The sequence below is a fragment of the Salvelinus fontinalis genome, chromosome 6 (genome assembly GCF_029448725.1).
Source record: "Salvelinus fontinalis isolate EN_2023a chromosome 6, ASM2944872v1, whole genome shotgun sequence".
NCBI lineage: Eukaryota > Metazoa > Chordata > Actinopteri > Salmoniformes > Salmonidae > Salvelinus > Salvelinus fontinalis.
In genome coordinates, this window is record NC_074670.1 from 46,667,421 (window position 1) to 46,690,385 (window position 22,965).

General features: G+C 41.8%; 1 protein-coding gene across 7 annotated transcripts; it reads right to left on the minus strand.

The window, feature by feature from the left end:
• Nucleotides 1-1,500: 1,500 nt before the first annotated feature.
• LOC129857923 (macrophage colony-stimulating factor 1 receptor 1-like) lies at nt 1,501-22,560 on the minus strand. 7 transcript variants are annotated; one of them, XM_055926617.1, is made up of 22 exons: nt 22,421-22,560; nt 22,073-22,177; nt 17,648-17,938; nt 17,257-17,544; nt 16,939-17,075; nt 16,657-16,822; nt 16,224-16,419; nt 12,596-12,711; nt 12,298-12,409; nt 11,944-12,143; nt 11,582-11,673; nt 11,234-11,360; nt 10,019-10,123; nt 9,735-9,845; nt 9,402-9,564; nt 9,148-9,227; nt 8,917-9,026; nt 8,578-8,700; nt 8,204-8,315; nt 7,988-8,087; nt 6,713-6,827; nt 1,501-6,513 (listed from the first exon to the last, which is right to left on the minus strand). In XM_055926617.1, exons 2-22 carry the CDS (start codon nt 22,122-22,124, stop codon nt 6,346-6,348), a joined length of 2,964 nt encoding a protein of 987 aa, XP_055782592.1. In that variant the 5' UTR covers nt 22,125-22,177; nt 22,421-22,560; the 3' UTR covers nt 1,501-6,345. The 7 variants fall into 7 exon arrangements, with proteins under 7 accessions (XP_055782592.1, XP_055782594.1, XP_055782593.1 ...); XM_055926619.1 differs by having other exon boundaries at nt 17,648-17,935; nt 22,421-22,559; XM_055926618.1 differs by having other exon boundaries at nt 8,917-9,029; nt 17,648-17,935; nt 22,421-22,558.
• Between the last annotated feature and the right edge of the window lie 405 nt (nt 22,561-22,965).

Below are 22,965 nucleotides of genomic sequence, written 5' to 3' on the forward strand. Positions count from 1 at the left end.
CTCTCATCTCCCTGTATATACGTGTTCAGAACGGCCTCTTCGTGACACCCTCCACACCTCACCGCAGGCGAGCTGTCCAAGATCTGCCTCCATCAGTTAGCCGCATACAACTCACCAGTCAATCCATCCAGTAGAATATCAATCAGTCAATCAGTCATCCACCATAATCCATTCAACTATTGCTCGGTTAATCAACCTGTCAATCAACCATTCAGTCTGTCAGTCTATGAAAATGGCTAGCTAGCCAACCATGCCTCAACAACATTTACTAAATCTATTGACATGACAAACAGACAAATTGTATTGGGAGGCCTTCAATGTAAGGTGCAAAAAAGAGATGCTTGAGTGTTTTCAAAGAAGCAGAGGTGTTGCTGCTAAACCAGACTCATAGTCTGTAACTTATTTTCTCGTCAGTCCAGCAGAGAATTGGCTGGCTTGAAATTCATCTAAATAAGGGTAATTCTGGGGTTTTTTTGCGAGAGAAGAGGAACCTATGAAGAGCCTAAACTGGAACGTTACTACAGTTACCGCTCTCTGCTATAATTTGACTGAAGGACTGTTCACATAGTTTTAGAATAGAGCATATTGTTCATGTTGACTAACTTCAATATGGGAGTGCTTAATGTTCTGTCTAGGCGTCTGTTATGATTTAATAACTGTGTGTATTTAATGACCTCTCGTGCTTTCTCATTATCAGTGAGACTGTTTTGATGTTTTATCCTCTGTTTTGAACAGACTTTTTTTCAAAGATTCAAGTTGACAACATGGCAGATGTGAAAGGACTACAGGAGACTATGCCTAAACTCCAGTTGGAGGAGTGGCTCCAAATGTCAGGACTGTTCTATCTCAGCTGCTCGAACGGAATTTCAAGAGAACAATCAGTGGATTTTATTAATTCCCCGCAAATGAGTAGGATTCTGTGTTTTCACATGCGAAAGGCATTACTTTTGATTAAAAAAACGCTTTATCTGCCTTCACAATGAAAAATAGTTTTATCACTCAAACATATTTTATGGAAAAGAGATTTCTGAACGATGCCCCATGCTGCATCGTTGACAATATGAGCGTGTGGCACGGACCTCCATTTCATTTGAGCACGGCACGCCTCCCTCACTGACCTCGCCCGGTCACTTGACGTGCCATTGCCCGGTTCAACCCGGGGCAGCTTAAATGATTACATTTCCTGAGTGATTTTGCTCAAGACTTTCTAAATAAAGTGAAAAGTATTTATTTATGTTGAATCAAGTTTCTGTGGTTTTGTTTTTTCGCTGATTCTTACTTCCTATTTAGGTTGTCTGGTATTGCTCAACCTCCCATGACAACATGGAATGAAACTTCAGAAGAATGCAGAGAAGAGAAGACATTATTGTATCCAAAATGGGGACTGAGTTTAAAAATCACAAATGTAGCATTTTGTTCCCTGTTGTGGTCCTAGTTGTTCTTTCTTAAGATGTACAATAGAGTATCTAGGCTGAAGTATTTTGTTTTTGAAGTCGAGGGTAAATGGAAAATTACATATTTCCGGGGAAAGCCAGAAAAATATATTTATTCAAGTTTCAGAGTTTTCGACACATTGTCTGTGAAAGTAGTTACTGTCCTCGCAGAAACTAAAAAGTTAACCCACAAAGGACGTGTCCTTTGCCTTCAAGCAATAAAGTAAAAATAACATTTACATTACACTGAATATACCAAACATTAGGAGCACCTTCCTAACACTGAGTTGCATCCCCACCTCTACAAGGTGTCAAGCATTCCACAGGGATGTTGACTCCAATGCTTCCTACAGTTGTGTCAAGTTGGCTGGATGTCCTTTGGGTGGTGGACCATTCTTGATACACACGGGAAACTGTTGAGCATGAAACTCGGCAGCATTGCAATTATTGACACAAACCGGTGAACCTGGCACCTACTAACATACCCCGTTCAAAGGCACTCACATTGTTGTCTTGCACATTCACCCTCTGAATGGCACACATACACAATCCATGTTTCAATTGTCTCAATGCTTAAAAATCCTTCTTTAACCTTCCTCCCCATTCATCTATACTGATTTGAATTGGATTGAACAAGTGACATCAATAAGGGATCATAGCTTTCACCTGTTCAGTTTGTCATTGGAAAGAGCAGGTGTTCTTACTGTTTTGTATACACAATGTATATCATACATACAGTTAAAGGGACATTTCAAAATGTTTCTACTTCATATGCATCATCTCCAGCACCACCACAACATCACCATATGTGAAAATTGTGTTTTTCTATATTTTGTAGTAAAAAAAATAGTGGAAGATAACGCTGGAGTTAGACAAAGCAAATTTCACAACATTTTCGCTACAGTTGCAGGTTGCAAGTGACATCTCAAGCAACTTTGCTGTTACATGAAGCTACTCAAACGTGATTCAAATTGCATGCAACAGCCAATCAAATTGAAGCTGCTTGTTTGAGAATTCTAAACTCTCCCCATGTCTTCTGCTGCATTACATTGTGGTTTCACAAATGAGTTGTTTATCCAACCATTTGGTTATTGTGACAGCAAGGATATAGAAGATATGCATTATGTACAATTTAGCTTGTTAGCTAGCCAAAATGACATTGCAAACACCAACACAGCTAGCTAGCTAGCACAGTTCACGGTGGACATTCTTTGTTCGAAATATAATTTATTGACTGCTAAACCATGTACAATCATTTGTATACATCTCCTGTTGTGCTAGTCTCCGTTCTGTCAACCTTGACCACTGATGCTGCACAGCACTGACAGCTGTGTTGACATGACAACTGGGTCAGAATTCCTAACCTTCGAATGGATAATGTGACAAAAGTGTTTGTTTTGATTGGCTGTTGCCTGCAACCAAGTTGCAGATGAGTTGCTTATTATTTGACGAAGCAATGAAGAAGCAACTAAAAGTGCGTGCAAGTTGCATCGTGTAACGGCAGCCTGTGTTTCCAATGACATCATCAAGCAATTAGAATACAATGCCTACTCAGAAATGCTTAAAATCACATTATGCACACCAATGATGCCATTGGAAATACTTATCTTTATCTTTTTTACAACAAAAAAAACATAGAAATTAGCCATTTTCACATGTTGATGTTGGGGTGGTGCTGGAGGTGATGAAAATGCAATTTTTGAATTTTTTTTTTTACATTTCCCTTTAATAAAAAGCTCATACTTTTCTCTCCTTTCAGCTCAGTATTCAGAATAGCTGCTGACAATCCGAGTAAATGTCTTACAACAATTCTGATTTACAGCTGACATATGGCTTTTCACTCTTTTCACTCTTACAGTAGGCAGTATTAGCTGAATTCTACATTCAATACAACGAATCAACATTTTTACAGCACAATTGACCCCCCGAAAATGATGAACTGACGAATGAATGAACATCAGAAATATTGAGTGTTACAGAAATAAAGAATCGATTGAATCAGTCAAAAACAAAGCCTCTGTGTTGTCCATACTGTGATCCACAGATTTCCTTATACAGTTGTATCTGCCTTTCATTCCCTACTGTAGCATACAGGCTATATGTCGATGTGACAATCGCATGTTGCCATCGACTGGCTGAGTCTGAAGTAATATTGCTTAAAACCTGTTGTGGACAGAGGGCGCTGTTTTCACTTTGGAGGAAAATCATGCCCAATTTAAACGGCCTCGTACTCAATTCTTGCTCGTACAATATGCATATTATTATTACTATTGGATAGAAAACACTCTCTAGTTTCTAAAACCGTTTGAAATATATCTGTGAGTAAAACAGAACTCCTTTTGCAGCAAACTTCCTGATAGGAAGTGGAAAATCTGAAATCGATGCACTGTTCTAGGGCCTGCCTATTAATGTCCTTGATATTTATTAGAATAGATGCACTTCATACGTCTTCCACTAGATGTCGACAGGCAGTGAGAGAAGAAATGGAGTGTGTAACTTGATCTGGTGTCGAATAATAGCTCTCGGCATGACGTGTCACCAGTTTCCTGTTTTCTGGAGAGCGCGTGAAGGGACCTGGATTTGCCTTCTGATAAGCTGTCGTTATGGACGTCTAATATCTCCGGTTTTGATTTGATTTGATACATGTGACAATATCATCGTAAAGTATGTTTTTTCAATATAGTTTTATTAGATTATTGAAATTTATTTGGGACGTTAGGCGTGTTGCGTTGTGTGCCTTTGTTCAGGAAGGAGAGCTTAGCGCCACTTTGCTAGATTTCGTGCTAATTGACTGGAGAAGAGGACATTCTAAATCCAAACAACGATTGTTCCCGACAAAGGACCCCTTGTACAACATTCTGATGAAAGATCATCAAAAGTAGGACCCATTTTATGATGCTATTTCATATATCTGTCGAAGATGTTGTACTAGTCGTTTGCGCCCAGATTTTGGGTACTCTCTCGCTATACCTAAGCTGGATGTCGTAATGAAGTTATTTTTAGAATTCTAACACGGCGATTGCATTAATAACTAGTGTATCTATCATTTCCTATACAACATGTATTTTCTAGTAACGTTTATGAATAGTTATTTGGTCAGAATAGTTGGAGTGTCATAAAAATATCCGCACATTCTGGGAAAAAGATGCTACGTTAGCACAATGTATAACCACTGATTTCAGCTCTAAATATGCAAATTTTCGAACAAAACATTAGTGTATGTATAACCTGATGTTATAGGACTGTCATCTGATGAAGGTTTATGAAGGTTAGTGAAAATTAATATCTTTTGCTGGTTTATTCCCTATCGCTAACGTGCCTATTGCTATCGCTAACGTGCCTTGATGAATGAATGTGGTAGTGTGGTAGGCTATTGTAGTAAGCTAATATAATGCTATATTGTGTTTTCGCTGTAAAACACTTAAAAAATCGGAAATATTGGCTGGATTCAAAAGATGTTTGTCTTTAATTTGCTGTACACCATCGATTTTTCAGAAATGTTTTATGATGAGTATTTAGGTATTTAACGTTGGTGTCTGTAATTACTCTGGCTGCTTCGGTTCTATTTCTGACGGTAGCTGTGATGGTAGCTGAAATGTAAAACTGATTTATACCTCAAATATGCACATTTTTCGAACAAAACATAGATTTATTGTATAACATGTTATAAGACTGTCATCTGATGAAGTTGTTTCTTGGTTAGTTTGGTTGGTTCTTGGTTAGTTAGGTTGGCTTTGTGCATGCTACCTGTGCTGTGAAAAATGTCTGTCCTTTTTTGTATTTGGTGGTGAGCTAACATAAATATATGTGGTGTTTTCGCTGTAAAACATTTTAAAAATCGGACATGTTGACTGGATTCACAAAATGTGTATCTTCAATTGCTGCAATGGAATTGTGAATGTGTGAAAGTTAAATATTACTATAAGAATTTCTTTTGAATTTCGCGCTCTGCCTTTTCAGTGGAATGTGGGAGGAGTTCCGCTAGCGGAACGCCGGAGCCAGACAGAGACAGGTTAACGCACAACTAAAATCTTGCGTCATTTAGTCAGCTGCGTAAATCTGTCCACGGGCGAGTAACACAGAAGATATTGTGACTGCCATACGAAACAACTACGGCTAAAGATAAATGTAATTGATGTAAATAGCGTCTCAAAATCCATTTCAATGCTTCATGCAGCTTGTTTAGGCTGAAGGACAATACATGGAATGTGGTCCCCAGTTAGATTGTATCTCATGTTATTACGTCCAGCATCAAACTAAGCCATCATAGAACATGCTCAAATATACTGTCGCAGAAATTATACAATTGCATTGTTTACTACTGTCTTGCTGCTGCATAGCATGTTGAAAAAAGGTAGTCCCTACAATGTGAAAGTGAACCCGCTGACTAATGTCAATTCAAACACCACCAGCATTCGCTCCCATTTCCCACAAATAATAGATAAACCCTCACCATAGTGGCTACAGAAGAACATAATGTACAAGCTGTGAGCAACACAATCTGTTCTGTCAGGGTAGATGCATCTTTGGTGCATAGATTGAAAAGATCATCTCCAAAACATACAACAAAGAAGAGTAATTCATGTAAAATAAGGCATTATATATATATTAGTTACACAACCAAGGCACTATCTGTGATTAGATTCATTCTGGCCTTTGTTTTTTCAAAACTTGTCATGGGATATAACAAGTCACATGACATGACTCTCTCAGCTTCCTGTCTGTATGCAGTGTAAAACAGGGCGTCAAAATTGCTTTTCATTGCTTGAACAAAATATCATTTCTCTGGCTCTGTGCTCCCAGAATGATTCTACAGTGAGCTGGAGAAGATAGAAAGTGAACGAATTTCAGATCAGAATGTGGATAGTTTGATGATGTCGGAGGTGTCAGACATAGAAATAGAATTATGCTTTCAGCAGAACTGATAGTTATTGGTCTTCACCAGTGGTTGCTCCTCCTCTTCGTGCTCACACGGCTGGTCACAGGAGCCGTCACAACACTTAGGCTCATCATTATCATCACACAGCTCCAACTCCTCAACCATCATGTCCTGCTGCTGCTGGGACAGGAGAGTAGAACACTGAAAATAACAGGTTTCAAAACAAATACTCATTCATGAGTTACAGTATTGCTGTCTTCAAACGATGCTTAAGTCTGGTCAATCCAGTCTGACAATGAAATATGTTTTACGTTGTCCATAGGGTAGATGCTGTTTTATTCTGAGAAGAGATAGACAGCTTATCTACCATGGTAAACATCCATCGCCCTGTCTGTGTTACCTGGTCTGGACGTTCTGGCTGCTCACCCAGTAATCTCTCAATCAGCTGGCTGATCTTGCTGAAGGTCGGTCGCTCTGTTGGCGCTAGATTCCAGCACATTTTCATGATTGTATACCTAGTGGGACATAAATACATTATTACTTTATTCTTCTTTATTCTTACTCTTATTATTATCCATCCTGATGCCTAGTCACTTTACCCTACATAAGTAAATATCTACCTCAAATACCCTTGCACATTGATCTGGTACTGCTACTCTCTGTATATACAGTAGCTTGATTCTTGTGTGTATTATTCCTCTTGTGTTATTTTTTACTCTGCATCGTTGGGAAGGGCTCGTAAGAAAGCATGTCACGGTAAAGTCTACAACTGTTGTATTCAGCGCATGTGACAAATATAATTTGATTTGTTTTGAAGTATCATATTGGTTCCGATACCGTATAAAAAATACAATATTTTGTATCATTCCTCATCGTTCTACAAGGCCCTCAAGCATCATGGAGAAGATTGTCTCAATGTAGAGCTCTGTGGTCTTTCGAACCCCGCCATGTCCATATCAAATTAACTGGACAGTATACTTTTAGTTGCAATACTTCTGCCTTGTGTTACTTAGAACCCTTTTTGGACAATCTTTGGGGATGATAAGCATGGTTGATTGTGACGCATAGAGATGCACCCCTCCTAAACGCCACTACAGTCCCTCTAGTCTTCTCCTTGCCTGGTCTGTGAAATGGCACTGTTCCGGGCTCCAGCCTGCTGATCATGTGGCTAACACGCAGAACCATGCCTGACCAAGGACTGACTCATCCTACACACAAAGGGGCCCAGATGAATAATTCCTGACTCAGTCTCAGTCCCCCTCTGTCGCTCTGTCTCCGGACCTACAATACAGTTATTCCGGGTAGTGTGGCAACCACAGCGAATCGATACACACAGATGTATGGAGATATTGAAAAATACACTCTTTATTTCTCGTTTCTGTGGGGTGTTTGATTGTAGAGGAGAGCTTTGTTACTTTTTCAATGTAGGGCTCAGAACTACAGCCAAGTAATCTGGTATCAGCCATGCTTAATGCTTTCATGGCACAATAAATGTGCTTTTATTACAAATGCTGAAAAGGGGGTATGACTGGAACATAGGGGGTCTTTGTTCAGTCTTGCAGAATAGTATAAAAGGATATTGTAATATACATGAATGTGTATCTCAATGAAGCCCAATTGGCCTGGGGACACGGTTATTTAATTAAACATTAAAAGCCCTGAATCTGTAACTTACATCTCTGGAGGTGCGAAGTCTGGTCGAGACATCTGATAACCACACTTTATCATGTTGTAGAATTTAGTATCCACCAGGACACTGGGGTAGGGGCTCCTTCCTAAAGAAATTGAACAAAGACACATGAATTAAACAACTAAACAAGAACGACTGAATGATTTCACCAGAGATATCAAAATCTATTATGTTGAGAAATCTATGTTTATGCCAGCTCACCGAGAGAGAAGATCTCCCATAGCAGGATCCCATAGGACCAGACGTCACTCTGGACAGTGTAGAGACAGTCAAAGATACTCTCTGGAGCCATCCACTTCACTGGCAGACGCGCCTATAGACACATGGTGCGAAGAAGCGTATATCGAACACACGTGAATGTTTGTTTCACGTGTGGCTCAGTTGGTAGAGCATGGCGCTTGCAACGCCAGGGTTGTGGGTTCATTCCCCATGGGGGGACCAGGATGAATATGTATGAACTTTCCAATATGTAAGTCGCTCTGGATAAGAGCGTCTGCTAAATGACTTAAATGTTAAATGATGTATGTTTTTTATTGACATGGAACATGTTACTGAGGATGCTGTTGTTTGCTCACATTGCCCTTCACCACATAGTTGGAGTCATTCATGATGTCACGTGCCAGTCCGAAGTCACAGATCTTAGCCACACGGCGGTCTGTCAGGAGAACGTTCCGGGCTGCAACGTCCCGGTGAATACACTGAAACAAAGAGATAGACAGAGAGAGAATCAGTTACAGTAGCGTACGACAACATCACAAAGCGCATCTCTAATTTCTATCAGGTGACTTTTTTTTTTTTTTTTTTTACTATAGTATGCTGAAGTTTCACCAAACATAATCTCAAACTGTGAAATATAGTTATGCAAGCCTTGTTTCGCAACCTTTGTTGTGAAACTCTGTGTTGATGTGACTCACGTTCCTGGTTGCAAGGAAGTCCAGGCCCTGAGCCACCTGGTAGGAGAATCTCAGCAGGTCCTCCATGTCCAACGGCCATGAGTCCGGCCCACCATCCTCACACACAGAGTCTGCTGGAATAGAATTTTATGTTCATAGAAATGTCCAACTGAGACAAACAACAATAAACTGGTGAACCAAAACAAGGAATGGTGCTAGATAAAAGAAAAGAGACTTAGACGGATCAATTACCCAGAGAAGAGTTGACAGGCTGGGGACCAGGCCTCATTTCCAGGTAGCTGTCAGAACACACACTGGATATCCCACTATCACTGGTAGAAGGAGTGGAGAAAGGGATGAGGGGAGGAGAGCAGGGTGAGGGTCGGGAGGAGGTAAATCACACAAAGTAGTTACTTCACAAGACTGCTACTGTGTATGCTGAATAAAGGTGAGTCGGAGTACACCTTCTTTTTCATGAGCTTGGTGCATGCCAACATTATTCCTACCTTCTGATGAACTGTTTCCCCTCACAGAGGTTCTTGTAGTCACTGGTCTCTTCTGGTACCTCTGGTATGTTCATGACAAAGTTCAGGAAGGTCTCCTGCTTGTGTCGCAGGAAGTTCAGAAGGTCGCCATGACTACAGTACTCAGTGATCACCAGTACAGGTCCTGAGATAAGAAACATTTATATTTTCAATAAATGGAGAAAACTTTCAAACTTCCACATAGTATGAAATTTGACTCAAATGCATTTACCAAAAAATACAGATACTGTAATTCTCTGAATGTCTCTGCACTTCTTCAGATAGGAAGCTGTGTTTTATAGTGTTCAGTCTCACCCGCCTGAGTGCAGGCTCCCAGGAGGTTGACAATGTTCTTGTGCTGTCCCAGGTGACTCAGAATCTTCAGTTCTGACATCAAAGCCTCTCTCTCATCCGAGTGGGCCCTGGCTGCAGAAAAAGACAGATAGATCGACAGACAGATGGATAGATAAATAAACAGAGAGAAAGAGAAACCCAATCATATGACACTTCCGTACCGCTGTGATCACAGACGGTTTCTCAGACTTTGATCAATTCTACTCCTGACCTTAAAAAGCTTGTTCTATTCAATGGATTCTGACCTTTGAGCATCTTTACAGCCACTCGCATCGCGTTGTCGTCCTCCCCTAGACCATAGGCTGTGGCCTCCACCACCTTCCCAAAGGCCCCGGCTCCTAGGATCTTTCCTGCAGGTCACACATCCAACACATTACTTTCTAGTCTGTCTGTATGTCAATACCCATTCTTTCCGTAAATAAATACACTTTACAGTTGTACATGTAATTGAGATTCTACTCATTCACCATACAGTATGGAATATCTAACCCAGGGATGGGCAACTGGCAAATTCACAAAAAATCAAAATAATAATTCAGGCGAGGTCTCAAATTACTGTTGACAGTTAGAATAATAGAATACACAAGGTGCGATGTCGAAATTTGGTTGTGCATCAGCAGTCAATTAGCCCATGTCAGCAATGTCTTTTTTAGCGTGGTAAGTTAGTCTAGCGGCCAGCTATCTAAACTTGTAGTAAGCATGGTCGAATTACCAACGGGATGGGGCCCATTGATCATCAGTTATCATATTAAAAACTGCAAACATGTGCTTCCACCTTATGTCAAAATGAGCTGAATTGCATGAAAGGATTTGTACAATTTCAAAAACGTCTCTCCGCTCCATGGCATAATGTTTAGAATTGCAGCCAACTTGCTTTAAAACGGCAAAGTTTTCACTACACCACATGGAAAAACGTGCAGAATTTCAGGAAATTAACTTTAACCCCCTTGTGGGAGTCGTAGTTTTGCTCTACTACCCCGACAAGCTTCTTGGGACTCTTCTGTAGTCGGTACAGCCGATCTGCCAACTTCTGTCTGTAGTGTCCGAACAGTTTGGGTTACACACTAACATGATCCCTCTGTGATCCCTATGATCCCTCTGGTAAGTCTCTCACAAACACGTACATGTCCATTGTTTTGCCTTAGGATGCCCACAAGCCTCACAAGACTCCTCTGAAGGTCCCCCGTTACCAATTTAAAAAAATAATGGAAGCACTGTATTCAGTATATGGAGATAGTTTGTGCCAAAAATAAGTGGTCAAATACATGTCAGAAAAATATTTCTTATATCTTTCAGATATAGAACAGACACTTCAGAACAAACTTCCTTTTTGGAGGACCATCTGTTGTTCCATGTAGTGAATCTGTTCTTCAATGTGTTTGTATGGCTGAACTACATTTTTCATCAAACTTCCAAGAACCAAACCACTGCAGTAGCCTATCTAAGAAAAGGCCACACACCTAGCTTGAGCTTGTCCCTGGGAAACTCCCACTTCTCATTGTACGGCATCTGAGTTGGGTCAATAAAGGTGTAGTTGTTTCCTTCACTGGCCTGGATGATCTTCCACCGGATCTCATATCTCGGTTTCTTCAGAGGGAAGGAAATGGTCATTAGTCAACCATTTGAATAACTAAGGGTTCTCCATGTTTTCTTTGACTAAAGGTTACAATGATTTCAAACGACATATATTTTTAATACTCTATTCATGAATATATCAGTTTCTTACCTAGTTTATTTTATTTTAGATGAGATCGCATACTGGTCTATTAGTATATGTTCTATATTGCAGAGGGTGTTTTGTGTCCTACCTGTTTGTACTTGTAGAGCAGGACCATGAGTAGCAGGAGGAGAAAGGCCAGAACACCAGCTGCTCCCAACAGAGTGGAGGTGAACATTATATCTATCCAATCAGAGAGAAGAGTCAGGGTGTCTGCTGATGACACACTTAGAACCTTCTGTGTGTGATGGCTTTGTTATGGGTTTATGTGGAACCGAGGAAGAGTAGCTGCAGCTAAAGTAACGGTTATTGTGAATCTGAATAAACAAAATAACAGACAGTTCATGTACCGTTCATGTACTTGACTACGATGACACAGGAAAAAGGAGTATGAACTAAGGATAAGACAGTAAGCCTGAGGATAACCATGGATGACCGTGCTCTGGCTCTTACTGGAAACTTCCATGGCGAAGGTGTCTTTACCGACTCCGACCAGGTTGAAGGCGACACACTCCACGGTCATCCTATGGCCGGACGGTTCCACTGTCAGGACGCTCTGGACTTCGACCGCTCCATACTCCTCCCTCTGGACCTCGACTGTTTGGGCCAAGAGAGGAGCAGGCATCTGGAGACCTGTTGCGTTCTCATTGCACCTGTTCCATAGGAAGACACAGATAGGATAGAGTTCCCCATTTAGTTATGATACCTAATACGTCATTATCATTAAAGAATATATACATACTACACTTATTAAGTATATCTTTTACAATGGCAATATCATACTACTGTGCCCTCTCTAACACCTACGTGGTTCGGATTCCAGAGCACTGGTACCAGAGGATTTTAGGAGCAGGGTAACCGAACGACGTGCACGTGAGGGTGGTGATGTTCTCCCATCTCACCACGGCAACCGGCCTCTCTGCCAATCAAGAGAGAGCAGAGGAAGTCAGTGGCATGGTCAAATAATAAATCTCACACACACTCAAAATAGAGACAAATATGTTCAATAGATGCTGTGCTGAAAAAAACTGTATTCCTCAGATAGTATGGTTGTTGTATGAACTGACACTGTGTATTAGTATGTCTGTACTCATACTTTACTTACGATACATTTGGATTTGGAATGTAATGGATGCGTTGGCCATGGAACTTTTGGCATAGAAGGTGTACTGGCCCTGCTCCTGTGCAATCATCCTCTTGAGCAGCAGGGTAGCGGAATACCTGAGTGAAAAACAGACCGGATCTACAGTCGTGGCCAAAAGTTTTGAGAATGACACAAATAGTAATTTTCACAAAGTCTGCTGCCTCAGTTCGTATGATGGCAATTTGCATATACTCCAGAATGTTATGAAGAGTGATCAGATGAATTGCAATTAATTAAAAAGTCCCTCTTTGCCATGCAAATGATCTGAATCACCAAAAACATAGCCACTGCATTTCAGCCCTGCCACAAAAGGACCAGCTGACATCATGTCAGTGATTCTCTCGTTAACACAGGTGTGAATGTTGACGAGAACAAGGCTGGAGATCACTCTGTCATGCTGATTGAGTTCGAATAACAGACTGGAAGCTTCAAAAGGAGGGTGGTGCTTGGAATCATTGTTCTTCCTCTGTCAACCATGGTTACCTGGAAGGAAACACATGCCATCATCATTGCTTTGCACAAAAAGGGCTTCACAAAAAGGGCTTCACTGCCAGTAAGATTGCACCAAAGTCAACCATTTATCAGATCATCAAGAACTTCAAGGAGAGCGGTTCAATTGTTGTGAAGAAGGCTTCAGGACGCCCAAGAAAGTCCAGCAAGCGCCAGGACCGTCTCCTAAAGTTGATTCAGCTGCGGGATCGGGTCATCACCAGTACAGAGCTTGCTCAGGAATGGCAGCAGGCAGGTGTGAGTGCATCTGCACGCACAATGAGGCAAAGACTTTTAGGGGATGGCCTGGTGTCAAGAAAGGCAGCAGAGAAGCCACTTCTCTCTAGGAAAAACATCAGGGACAGACTGATATTCTGCAAAAGGTACGGGGATTGGACTGCTGAGGACTGGGGTAAAGTCAGTTTCTCAAATGAATCCCCTTTCCATTTGTTTGGGGCATCCGGAAAAAAGCTTGTCCGGAGAAGACAAGGTGAGCGCTACCATCAGTCCTGTGTCATGCCAAAAGTAAAGCATCCTGAGACCATTCATGTGTGGGGTTGCTTCTCAGCCAAGGGAGTGGGCTAACTCACAATTTTGCCTAAGAACACAGCCATGAAAAAAGAATGGTACCAACACATCCTCCGAGAGCAAATTCTCCCAACCATCCAGGAACAGTTTGGTGACGAACAATGCCTTTTTCCAGTATTATGGAGCACCTTGCCATAAGGCAAAAGTGATAACTAAGTGGCACGGGGAACAAAACATCGATATTTTGGGTCCATGGCCAGGAAACTCCCCAGACCTTAATCCCATTGAGAACTTGTGGTCAATCCTCAAGAGGCTTGATATTATACTTCACTATTCCATAGTAACATCTGACAAAAATATCTAAAGACACTGAAGTAGCAAACTTTGTGAAAATTTATTCTCAAAACTTTTGGCCACGACTGTACACTCTTAGAAAAAAAGGTACTATTTAGAACCTAAAAGGGTTCTTCGGCTGTCCCCATAAGAGACCCCTATGAAGAACCCTTTTGGGTTCCAGGTAGAATTAGTTTGTTTCCATGTAGAATAATTTTGGGTTCCACAGAGTGATCTACATGGAACACAAAAGGGTTCTACCTGGAACCAAAAAGGGTTCTCCTATGGGGAGAGCTGAATAACCCTTTTGGAACCCTGTTTTCTAAGAGCGTATTGTAGAATCACTGGAAATGTTTATCTGCGACAAAAGTGGAATGAATGCAGATGTTGCTGTGTGGTTTGGTGACTAATACATGCTAGTTCTCCCTAGACAGTTACTGCTATGTGTCATAGCGGAGGTAAAACTTTAGCTTCTTCCTTCCCTTAACTCTAGTTTCATAGTACAGAACTCTTCGGACCGGTGGTGGTGACCTCTGAGTTTGTGCCAGATAAACAAATAAATGGAAACATCAGCTCATTTCAAATCTTCTGCAGTTTCCCCATTCTGAATTTCAGTACGTTCAGAAAGTTTTCCACAATTTGTTACGGTACAGCCTTATTCAACAATGTATTAAATAACAAATATACTCATCAATTTACACACAATACCCCATAATGACAAAGCAGAAACAGGAAAAAAAGTTTTTGCAAATGTATTAAAAATAAAAAACTGAAAAACTTTATTTACATAAGTATTCAGACCCTTTGCTATGGGACTCGAAATTGAGCTCAGGTGCATCCAGTTTCCATTGATCATTCTTCATATGTTTCTACAACTTGATTGGACTCCACCTATAATAAATGTAATTTATTTAGACAAAATATGGAAAGGCAAACACCTGTCTATATAAGGTGCCACAGTTGACAGTGCACGTCAGAGCAAAAACCAAGCCATGAGGTTGAAGGCATTGTCCGTAGAGCTCCGAGAAAGGATTGTGTCGAGGCACAGATCTGGGGAAGGGTACCAAAGCATTTCTGCAGTATTGAAGGTCCCGAAGAACACAGGGGATTCTATCATTCTTAAATGGAAGAAATTTGGAACCACCAAGACTTCCAAGAGCTGGCCGCCCAGCCAAACTGAGCAATCCGGGGGGAAGGGCCTTTGTCAGGGAGGTGACCAAGAACCCAATGGTCACTCTGACAGAGCTCCAGAGCTCATCTGTGGAGATGGGAGAACCTTCCAGAAGGACAACCATCTCTGCAGCACTCCACCAATCAGGCCTTTTTGGTAGAGTGGCAGACAGAAGCCACTCGTCAGTAAAAGGCATATGACAGCCAGCTTGGAGGACTCTCAGACCATGAGAAACAAGATTGTCTGGTCTGATGAAACCATGATTGAACTCTTTGGCCTGAATGCCATGCGTCACGTTTGGAGGAAACCTGGCACTATCCCTAACGTAAAGCATGGTGGTGGCAGCATCATGCTCTGGGGATGTTTTTCAGTGGCAGGGACTGGGAGACTAGTCTGGATCGAGAGAAAGATGAACGGAGCTAAGTACAGAGAGATTTTTATGAAGTTCTGCTCCAGAGCTCTCAGGACCTCAGACTGGGGCGAAGGTTCACCTTGCAACAGGACAATGACTCTAAGCACACAACCAAGACAACGCAGGAGTGGCTTCGGAACAAGTCTCTCGGACTTGAACCCGATCAAACATCTCTGGAGTGACCTGAAAAAAGCTGTGCGGCTACTCATCTAACGTGACAGAGTGTCAGAGGATCTGCAGAGAAGAATGGGAGAAACTCCCCAAATACAGGTCTGCCAAGCTTGTAACGTCATACCCAAGAAGACTCGAGGCTGTAATCGCTGCCAAAGGTGCTTCAACAAAGTACTGAGTAAAGGGTCTGAATATGTACTATGTACATTATTATTATTATATATTTTTTTGCAAACATTTCTAGAAACCTGTTTTTTGCTTTGTCATTATCGGGTATTGGGGAAAAAAATATTTAGTTAATTTAAGAATAAGGCTGTAACGTAACAAAATGTGGAAAAAGTAAAGGGTCTGAATACTTTCCGAATGCAATGCATAATTATGATCAAGTGAGCCTTTGATCCGGGAACATTTTAAAATACAGTTTTCTGTTTTCTTCTGTTTTCTTCTGTTTTTCTTCATCTTGTTGTTGTATGAGTACCACCCACCTGTTGTTATAGCGTGTAAAGGTTTGTTCCTGCATGGAGGATGCTGTAGGGGTGTCCCAGTGCTGGCCTATGATCTGAGGGTATGCCTCGATCAGGACACTGAGTTTCAGGTCTTCCCCCTCGTTCACGTCAATGGACAGGCCCTGGTGAGCCAGCTTGGAGGACAGCTGGGGAGAAAGACGGATGTAGGCCTTCTCTGGACAGAGACACAGAGAGACATGGGAGTGGTTATCTTCAAGGTCAGCCAGAAGTGTTTTCATAAGGCACCGAAACAGAGAGGGACTTCCTAAACTTGTCCACCCCAAAAAAAGCTTCTGTTGCAAAACGTTTTGATACAGTCTGCGTTGATTCTAACGATCCAGTTCTGTGACTGGAATATGTTCTAATATCCCCATGTGGGCCTGAATTGTATTAGAGTTATCGAATAACTTACCTACAACCATCAGGGAGGTGGTAGATTTGTTGACTCCAGCCTCGTTGGTGCCGATGCAGGTAATGTTGCCTGTGTCTGATTGGTCCACTACAGGGATGGTCAGGATGCTTTCAATGTCCAGACGGTTACTGTCAACTGATTGGACTTTCTGCTCTATTGTAAATCTCTGTAAGAAGAGACAGGAAAATAACATAATGTCATTGTCAGGACATATTGTCATGCATTTTATTTTGGCCAACAGTGGAACAAATAGGTTGTTTCAGATACTCTGAAAGGGCTTGCCTTTTTGGAGCTGTAATTCCACGTGACATTATAGTTGAAGTTGGGGTTGTGTGTGGTGCAGTGGATGCTCAGCTTCTCGCCCACGATATGAACATACTCATCCTTTTCCAGGAATACATAAGGTGGGAAACGCAGCCCTGGACACAGAGGGAACCAGGAACACAGCATGTATAAGAAAAGCACAAGCTCTTTTGCCAATTCGAATACTTGTTCCTGAATTTGAATATATAGCAATTTTACAGGACAATATGGTACATGGGCCTGATCAAGCATGTGACTTTAAGTAAAGTATCCCTCCACAACACTCAACCTACTTACTTTGGATGATGTTGAGGTTGAAAGTCTTGGAAGTCCTCTCCACCCCATGGAGTTTGGCGCTGCAGACATAGTCAGCATTGTAGCTGGGGTGGAGGTTGCGGATGAGAATGCCTCTGCGGGGGTCTGCTGTGTAGTTCATCCCTGGGGGCACGGAGGTACAGTTGTCCATGCGGAGCCCCAAGTCTGTGGCCTCTGGGTCGGTCAGCAGGCAGGGGAGCAGGTGGTCCTCCCCCTCCTTCCTCATCACACGCAGGGAGGTGCTGCTGGTCCAAAACAGGCTTTCTGGGTCTGGTGGAGAAGGGGGGATGTGTTAGAATGAGGGATACTGGCCAACACACCGTCTCTACAGGTATGGTAAACAAACAGTAACTCACTCCTCTTCTGAGCTTACCTTTAACATATACGTGCACCGTAGAGAACAAGTCCCGGCCCTTGACGTTCACACTGGTATATTCACACTTATATGTCCCAGTGTGTTCTGCAGAGGGACGGTCCACCCTGAAGGTTCTAACTCTCCCGTTGTCCTTGGAAATTAAGCTCTTGTGTTTGGACAACCGGGTCAGCCAGTTGACTGGCCCATCCCCCTCACACGTCAAGACCAATGGGATGCCAGGGTTCAGTACTACTTCAGGCCCAACCACGACCTCTGAGTTTAGCTTGATCACAGGACGCCGCCATTCTGCTGAGGTTAACATAGAGTTGAGATCATAAATCGACGCGTTCAAAACAACTGGGAACTCGGAAATCTCCAACTTCAGTGCGTTCAAGACTAATGGGAACTCAGAAAAAGCTTAAACTTGGAAAATTTGTTTTGAACAGACATCAAACTCGGCATTCCGAACCGGAAACTCTGGCATCTTTATAGACGTCTGACCAGAATATCACTGATGTCATGATTTGACAAAGTTTTTTTCAGATTACCCAGTTTTCTTGAAAGCACCATATTGGTTAGGATGGAGTTCTTCAAATAGGGGGTGCTTATATTTGTCCTGTTTCACACAGGTACACGTGTCAGGTGTAAAATGGAAACGTGTTTTTTGCATATCCTCCTCCCACTGAGAATGGGGTCACAGCCAGGGTTCAGCCATTATTGACAGTGACCCTGGACAAACACGTTTTTCACCTAGTCGACTCAGGGATTCGAACTACTGTAGCAACCTTTCAGCCCAATGCTCTTAATAACTTTGCTACCTGCCACCCTGTGCATGACCAGGAAACTCTGATTCCTAAACATGGTTATATAATTGGTTTTATTTCAGTCAACTCTGTCAAGACAAGATTTAAACCTCAAATCATTTTTTTGAATGTCTTCTTGGTCACTCTGTGTTTAGGATTAAGAGTCATCTTGGACACCGCAAATTCAGGAAACAAATGACAGAACTGTCCAGTCTGGCTCTAAAGGAGAGATCCTATTCTCTCTCTCACTTCCGCTTTTCTTCTCTATATCGATGTCATGCTACCGAGGACGGGAGTGAATGGAGACACATTTACTAGTCCCTCAGGGACCCACAGACATTTCATAATTTAGTTGTAGCCCTGAACTCATTCAGCTGATTTACCTAGTCACGGGTCGCGTTCCCCTGCTCAGATGTTGCATGCATCAACTAATGGTTGTGTGTTGCGTCATCGACAGTACGGTCGGGAACCAGATTGCTATACTATATTATATGGTTAGCTGATACATAAAATACATATCCAGGCATGTAAGATCTGGCACGCGGCAGAAACACCTGGGCAGAGGAACACGCCCGAAGGGCTTGATGATTAGTTGACAAGTTGAGTCAGGTGTGCTAGTTCTGGAATATATCAAATACATGTTAAATACAGTTAAATAAGGGTTAAATAAAAATACATGGAATGGCTGGGGGTCCCTGAAGAGCGGTTTGAGAACCACCCTCCTAGACTGTGGTAATGCCCTGGCCCTTTTACACCCACAAACACCAACACAAAAACAAACAAAGAAATCTTTGAATTCCTTATTTTCTTCCGAAACAGAAGGGTCAGAGTGAGACAGAGGGAGCTGTATGGGGTGGTAAAACCATGTATATGTCCTTTGGGTGTGAAAAAGCTAACTGCTGGTGATGTGCTGATACAGGGACAAACAATGCCTTCTTTGAGACACTCCAGCAAATCACAGGGACCAAGGGAGTTTGAAGAACTTTAACATACATCTGCAGTAGGATATGGCTTCAAATAACATGCTTTTCTTATCCTCCTTTAACTCTCTAACACCTTATTTGGTAAAAAGTTAATTTGGGCTCTATTGGGCTCTCTTGTTGTGGATTTATTTCAGCATTCACTATCCTGTATCTGGTAAAGCATGGATCAGAAAACAACATCTGAAAATCACAATAGGTTTTGTCTCAATTCATTCTTACATGTAAAGTATGTCTTGTTTTTATTTATTTATCTCAAAGCAGAACTGAGTTTTGTTGTTCAGCAGATTTTCTTACTTACCACAGTCCACAGCTCAACCTCAGAGGGTCAAAGTGCTCATGGTTTTGGGCTATTCAGTATTGATTGGGTCTAGACTTCCTGATAACATTACACACCACCTTCCTATGGACTCCAAGTATACTAGCTGCCTATCAAATGGCTGTCGAACAATGGAACAAGAACAGCAGCAGATGTACAGGACAGTACGGTCCTACCAATGTAGGCTCATAAAAATGTAAATAACGAAACATAAAAAACGGTATAATTTTCAGATAAAATTATACTAAATATATGAACGTCACCAAATCATTGATTAAAACACACTGTTTTGCAATGAAGGTCTACAGTGGCCTCAAGAGCACTCGGTAGGGTAGCACCATGGTGTAGCCGGAGGAAAGCTAGTTTCCGTCCTCCTCTGGGTACATTGAGTTCAATACAAAACCTAGGAGGCTTATGGTTCTCAACCCCTTCCATAGACCTACACAGCAATTATGACAAATTCCGGAGGACGTCCTCCAACCTATCAGAGCTCTTACAGCATGAACTGACATTTTGTCCACCCAATCCAATAATCAGATAATTAATCTAGTACTGAAAGCATAAGCTGCAGCTAGCTTGCACTGCAGTGCATAAAATGTGATTGGTAGCTGACTCAAAGAAAAAGAAAGACAATAGTTTAACAGCTTTAAACAAATACATTTCTTCAAAAATGAAGGAGAAGCAAGAGAGAGGGAGAGAGAGCTAGCTAAATTTCATTTTTCACTTTCACTTTCCTACTCTAACCAGTGGCGACCCATCATTCAGGGCTGGTGGGGCAGAGCCCCACCTGTTTAGCCCTGTATGCATGTTATTTTGGCATTAAAACATGTCACACATCAGTTTGCAAACATTGTTTTAAAAAAATCATTGAGTTGATAAAGCCGCATACATTTTTTGCTTTCTTGAATAAGGCAGCTTCCAAAATGCAGGTGTTTCAGCCCAGCTCAGTGCTTTCTGTGATGGTGGGGAAGCCAGCGGAAAATACGGAGCGTAGGGGTTGGTAATATTCTCTAGCTGCGCCGTAATTGGCTCAGTGTTCTGTCACTCATGGGGACACCACGTCGCCGCAAAATCTACGGGGAGATTTTGAAAATTCAAGCCCCTTGAGTGCTGCCATAGCTTTACATTAGAAGTGCCCATCTGAGAGGACTCAAGGTCATTGGCCACAGATAAATATATGTAAAATCATGTTATATCTACCATAGCTTTGATTGGACAGATCATGTTAACATAGCAAGCTGGACAAGCAGTCATCATCATGAATCAAGTCAAAAGTCTACTGGCAAATCCTTTTCAATCCTTGTCATATGAAGAGAAATTATAGATAAACCGTATCGGTGCTCATCGGCCATTGGACATAAACATTACACTAGTAGTGGAAAAAGTACCCAATTGTCATATTTGAGTAAAAGTAAAAATATCTTAATAGAAAATGACTCAAGTTAAAGTGAAAGTCACCCAGTAAAATACTGTTTGAGTAAAAGTCTGAAAGTATTTGGTTTTACATAAGGTATTGGGGCAGCAGGTAGCCTAGTGGTTAGAGCATTGGGCCAGTAACCGAAAGGTTGCTCGGATCGAATCTCTGAGCTGACAAGGTAAAACTCTATTGTTTTGCCCCTGAACAAGGCAGTTAACCCACTGTTCCCTGGTAGGCTGTCATTGTAAATAAGAATTTGTTCTTAACTGACTTGCCTCGATATTTTTTGACAACTTCTACTTTTACTCCACTACATTCCTAAATAATATACTTTTTACTTCATACATTTTCCTTGACACCCAAAAGTACTAGTTACATTTCGAATGCTTAGCAGGACAGAAATATTGCCATATTCACACACTTTTTAAGAGAACATCACTGGTCATCTCTGCCTCTGATCCAGCAGACTCACTAATAACAAATGCTTCGTTTGTAAATTATGTCTGAGTGTTGGAGTGTGCCTGTGGCTATCTGTAAAATAACAAAACAAGAAAATCGTGCTGTCTGGTTTGAAATGATTTATACTTTTACTTTTGATACTTAAGTATACTTGAGCAATTACGTTTACTTTTGATAATGAAGTATATTTAAAACGAAAATACTTTTAGACTTTTACTCAAGTAGTATTTTACTGGGCGACTTTCACTTTTACGTGAGTCATTTTCTATTAAGCTATATTTATTTTACTGAAGTAAGACAGTTGGGTACTTTTTCCACCGCTGCATATAAATTGCATTTTAGTCTGGTAATATATATATGTAAAAGTATGTAGGACAGAAGAGCTGCAGTGAATACAATGTCAACAACACAACACATGAATCCCAATACGATGCAGTATAGTTGAAAACAGGTGTTGAGTTGTACCTTGAGCTGCAACGGGCAGGATCCCCAGCAGAAAGGTCAGGTACAGCTCCATCCTGGATCTGCTCCAGATCTGTGTGTGTCTGTATCTGAGTGCTGTTACTGTGTCTTGGTCAAGGAGAAAAATGTGGAATCATTACGCTGGATCTCTGCTGTCACTCACTCACTGTCATACACTTCTTCTTTTCTAAAGAGGATATTTGGAAATCAAACTTTCAGCATTTGCAACCTTGAAATCAAGGCAATAGAAGCCAGACCTTACTGAAAGCCTTTTCAAATGTCATTCACATGCTATTAATAAAAGTGACTGTGTAACATCGCTAAGATTGGAAACAATAAACTCTACTGAACCTGTAGATGTCTTCAGCTCAGTGGTATGCCTCTGATCCCACAGAGCTCTGTGGATGCACCATTCAGGAGCGAGTAAAGTCCCTCCAACCCTGTCTCTCTTCTGTTTCTATCTCCCTTAGTCTGACCAGAAGCCAGTAAAAGAGAGAGAGGCATAAACAGACAGATAGAGGTGTCACGCTCCCCACTAATGACCATGTGTCTCTCTGTTTAGCTAGAAAACAGGCCAGCCCTCCCAGTCCTAATGCCATGGTGATGAGACTAATCTGCTGTGATGATGGGTCACACTGCTGCTCTGCTGCCTAGCCCCAGCCCAAGCCTGCTTAGCCTCATCCCCATTCCCAGCCTGCCTAGCCTCAGCCCCAGGCCTCAATGTTCCTCAGCTCCAAACAGAGTAGAGGGCTGGGGCTTCTGGGAGGACAGTAAAATACCTAATTGATGGCCCTCGGATTCAGAGCATGGAGTGGGGGCAAGGAGGGGATGGTGAGAGGGCGCAAGGGAGTATGTTGGGTGAGAGGGGTCGGTAGGGGAGTGTAGAGAGAGAACCC

Excerpts from the sequence above, each read along its gene's own strand:
- LOC129857923 (XM_055926616.1), bottom strand. The coding sequence starts at position 22,124 with ATGGAGCTGTACCTGACCTTTCTGCTGGGGATCCTGCCCGTTGCAGCT. Across the intron at positions 17,545-17,647 it reads GGTGCACGTATATGTTAAAG|ACCCAGAAAGCCTGTTTTGG; the intron begins GTAAGCTCAGAA and ends CTTCTCCACCAG. Across the intron at positions 11,674-11,943 it reads CTTCGCCATGGAAGTTTCCA|ATATAATGTTCACCTCCACT; the intron begins GTAAGAGCCAGA and ends CTGATTGGATAG.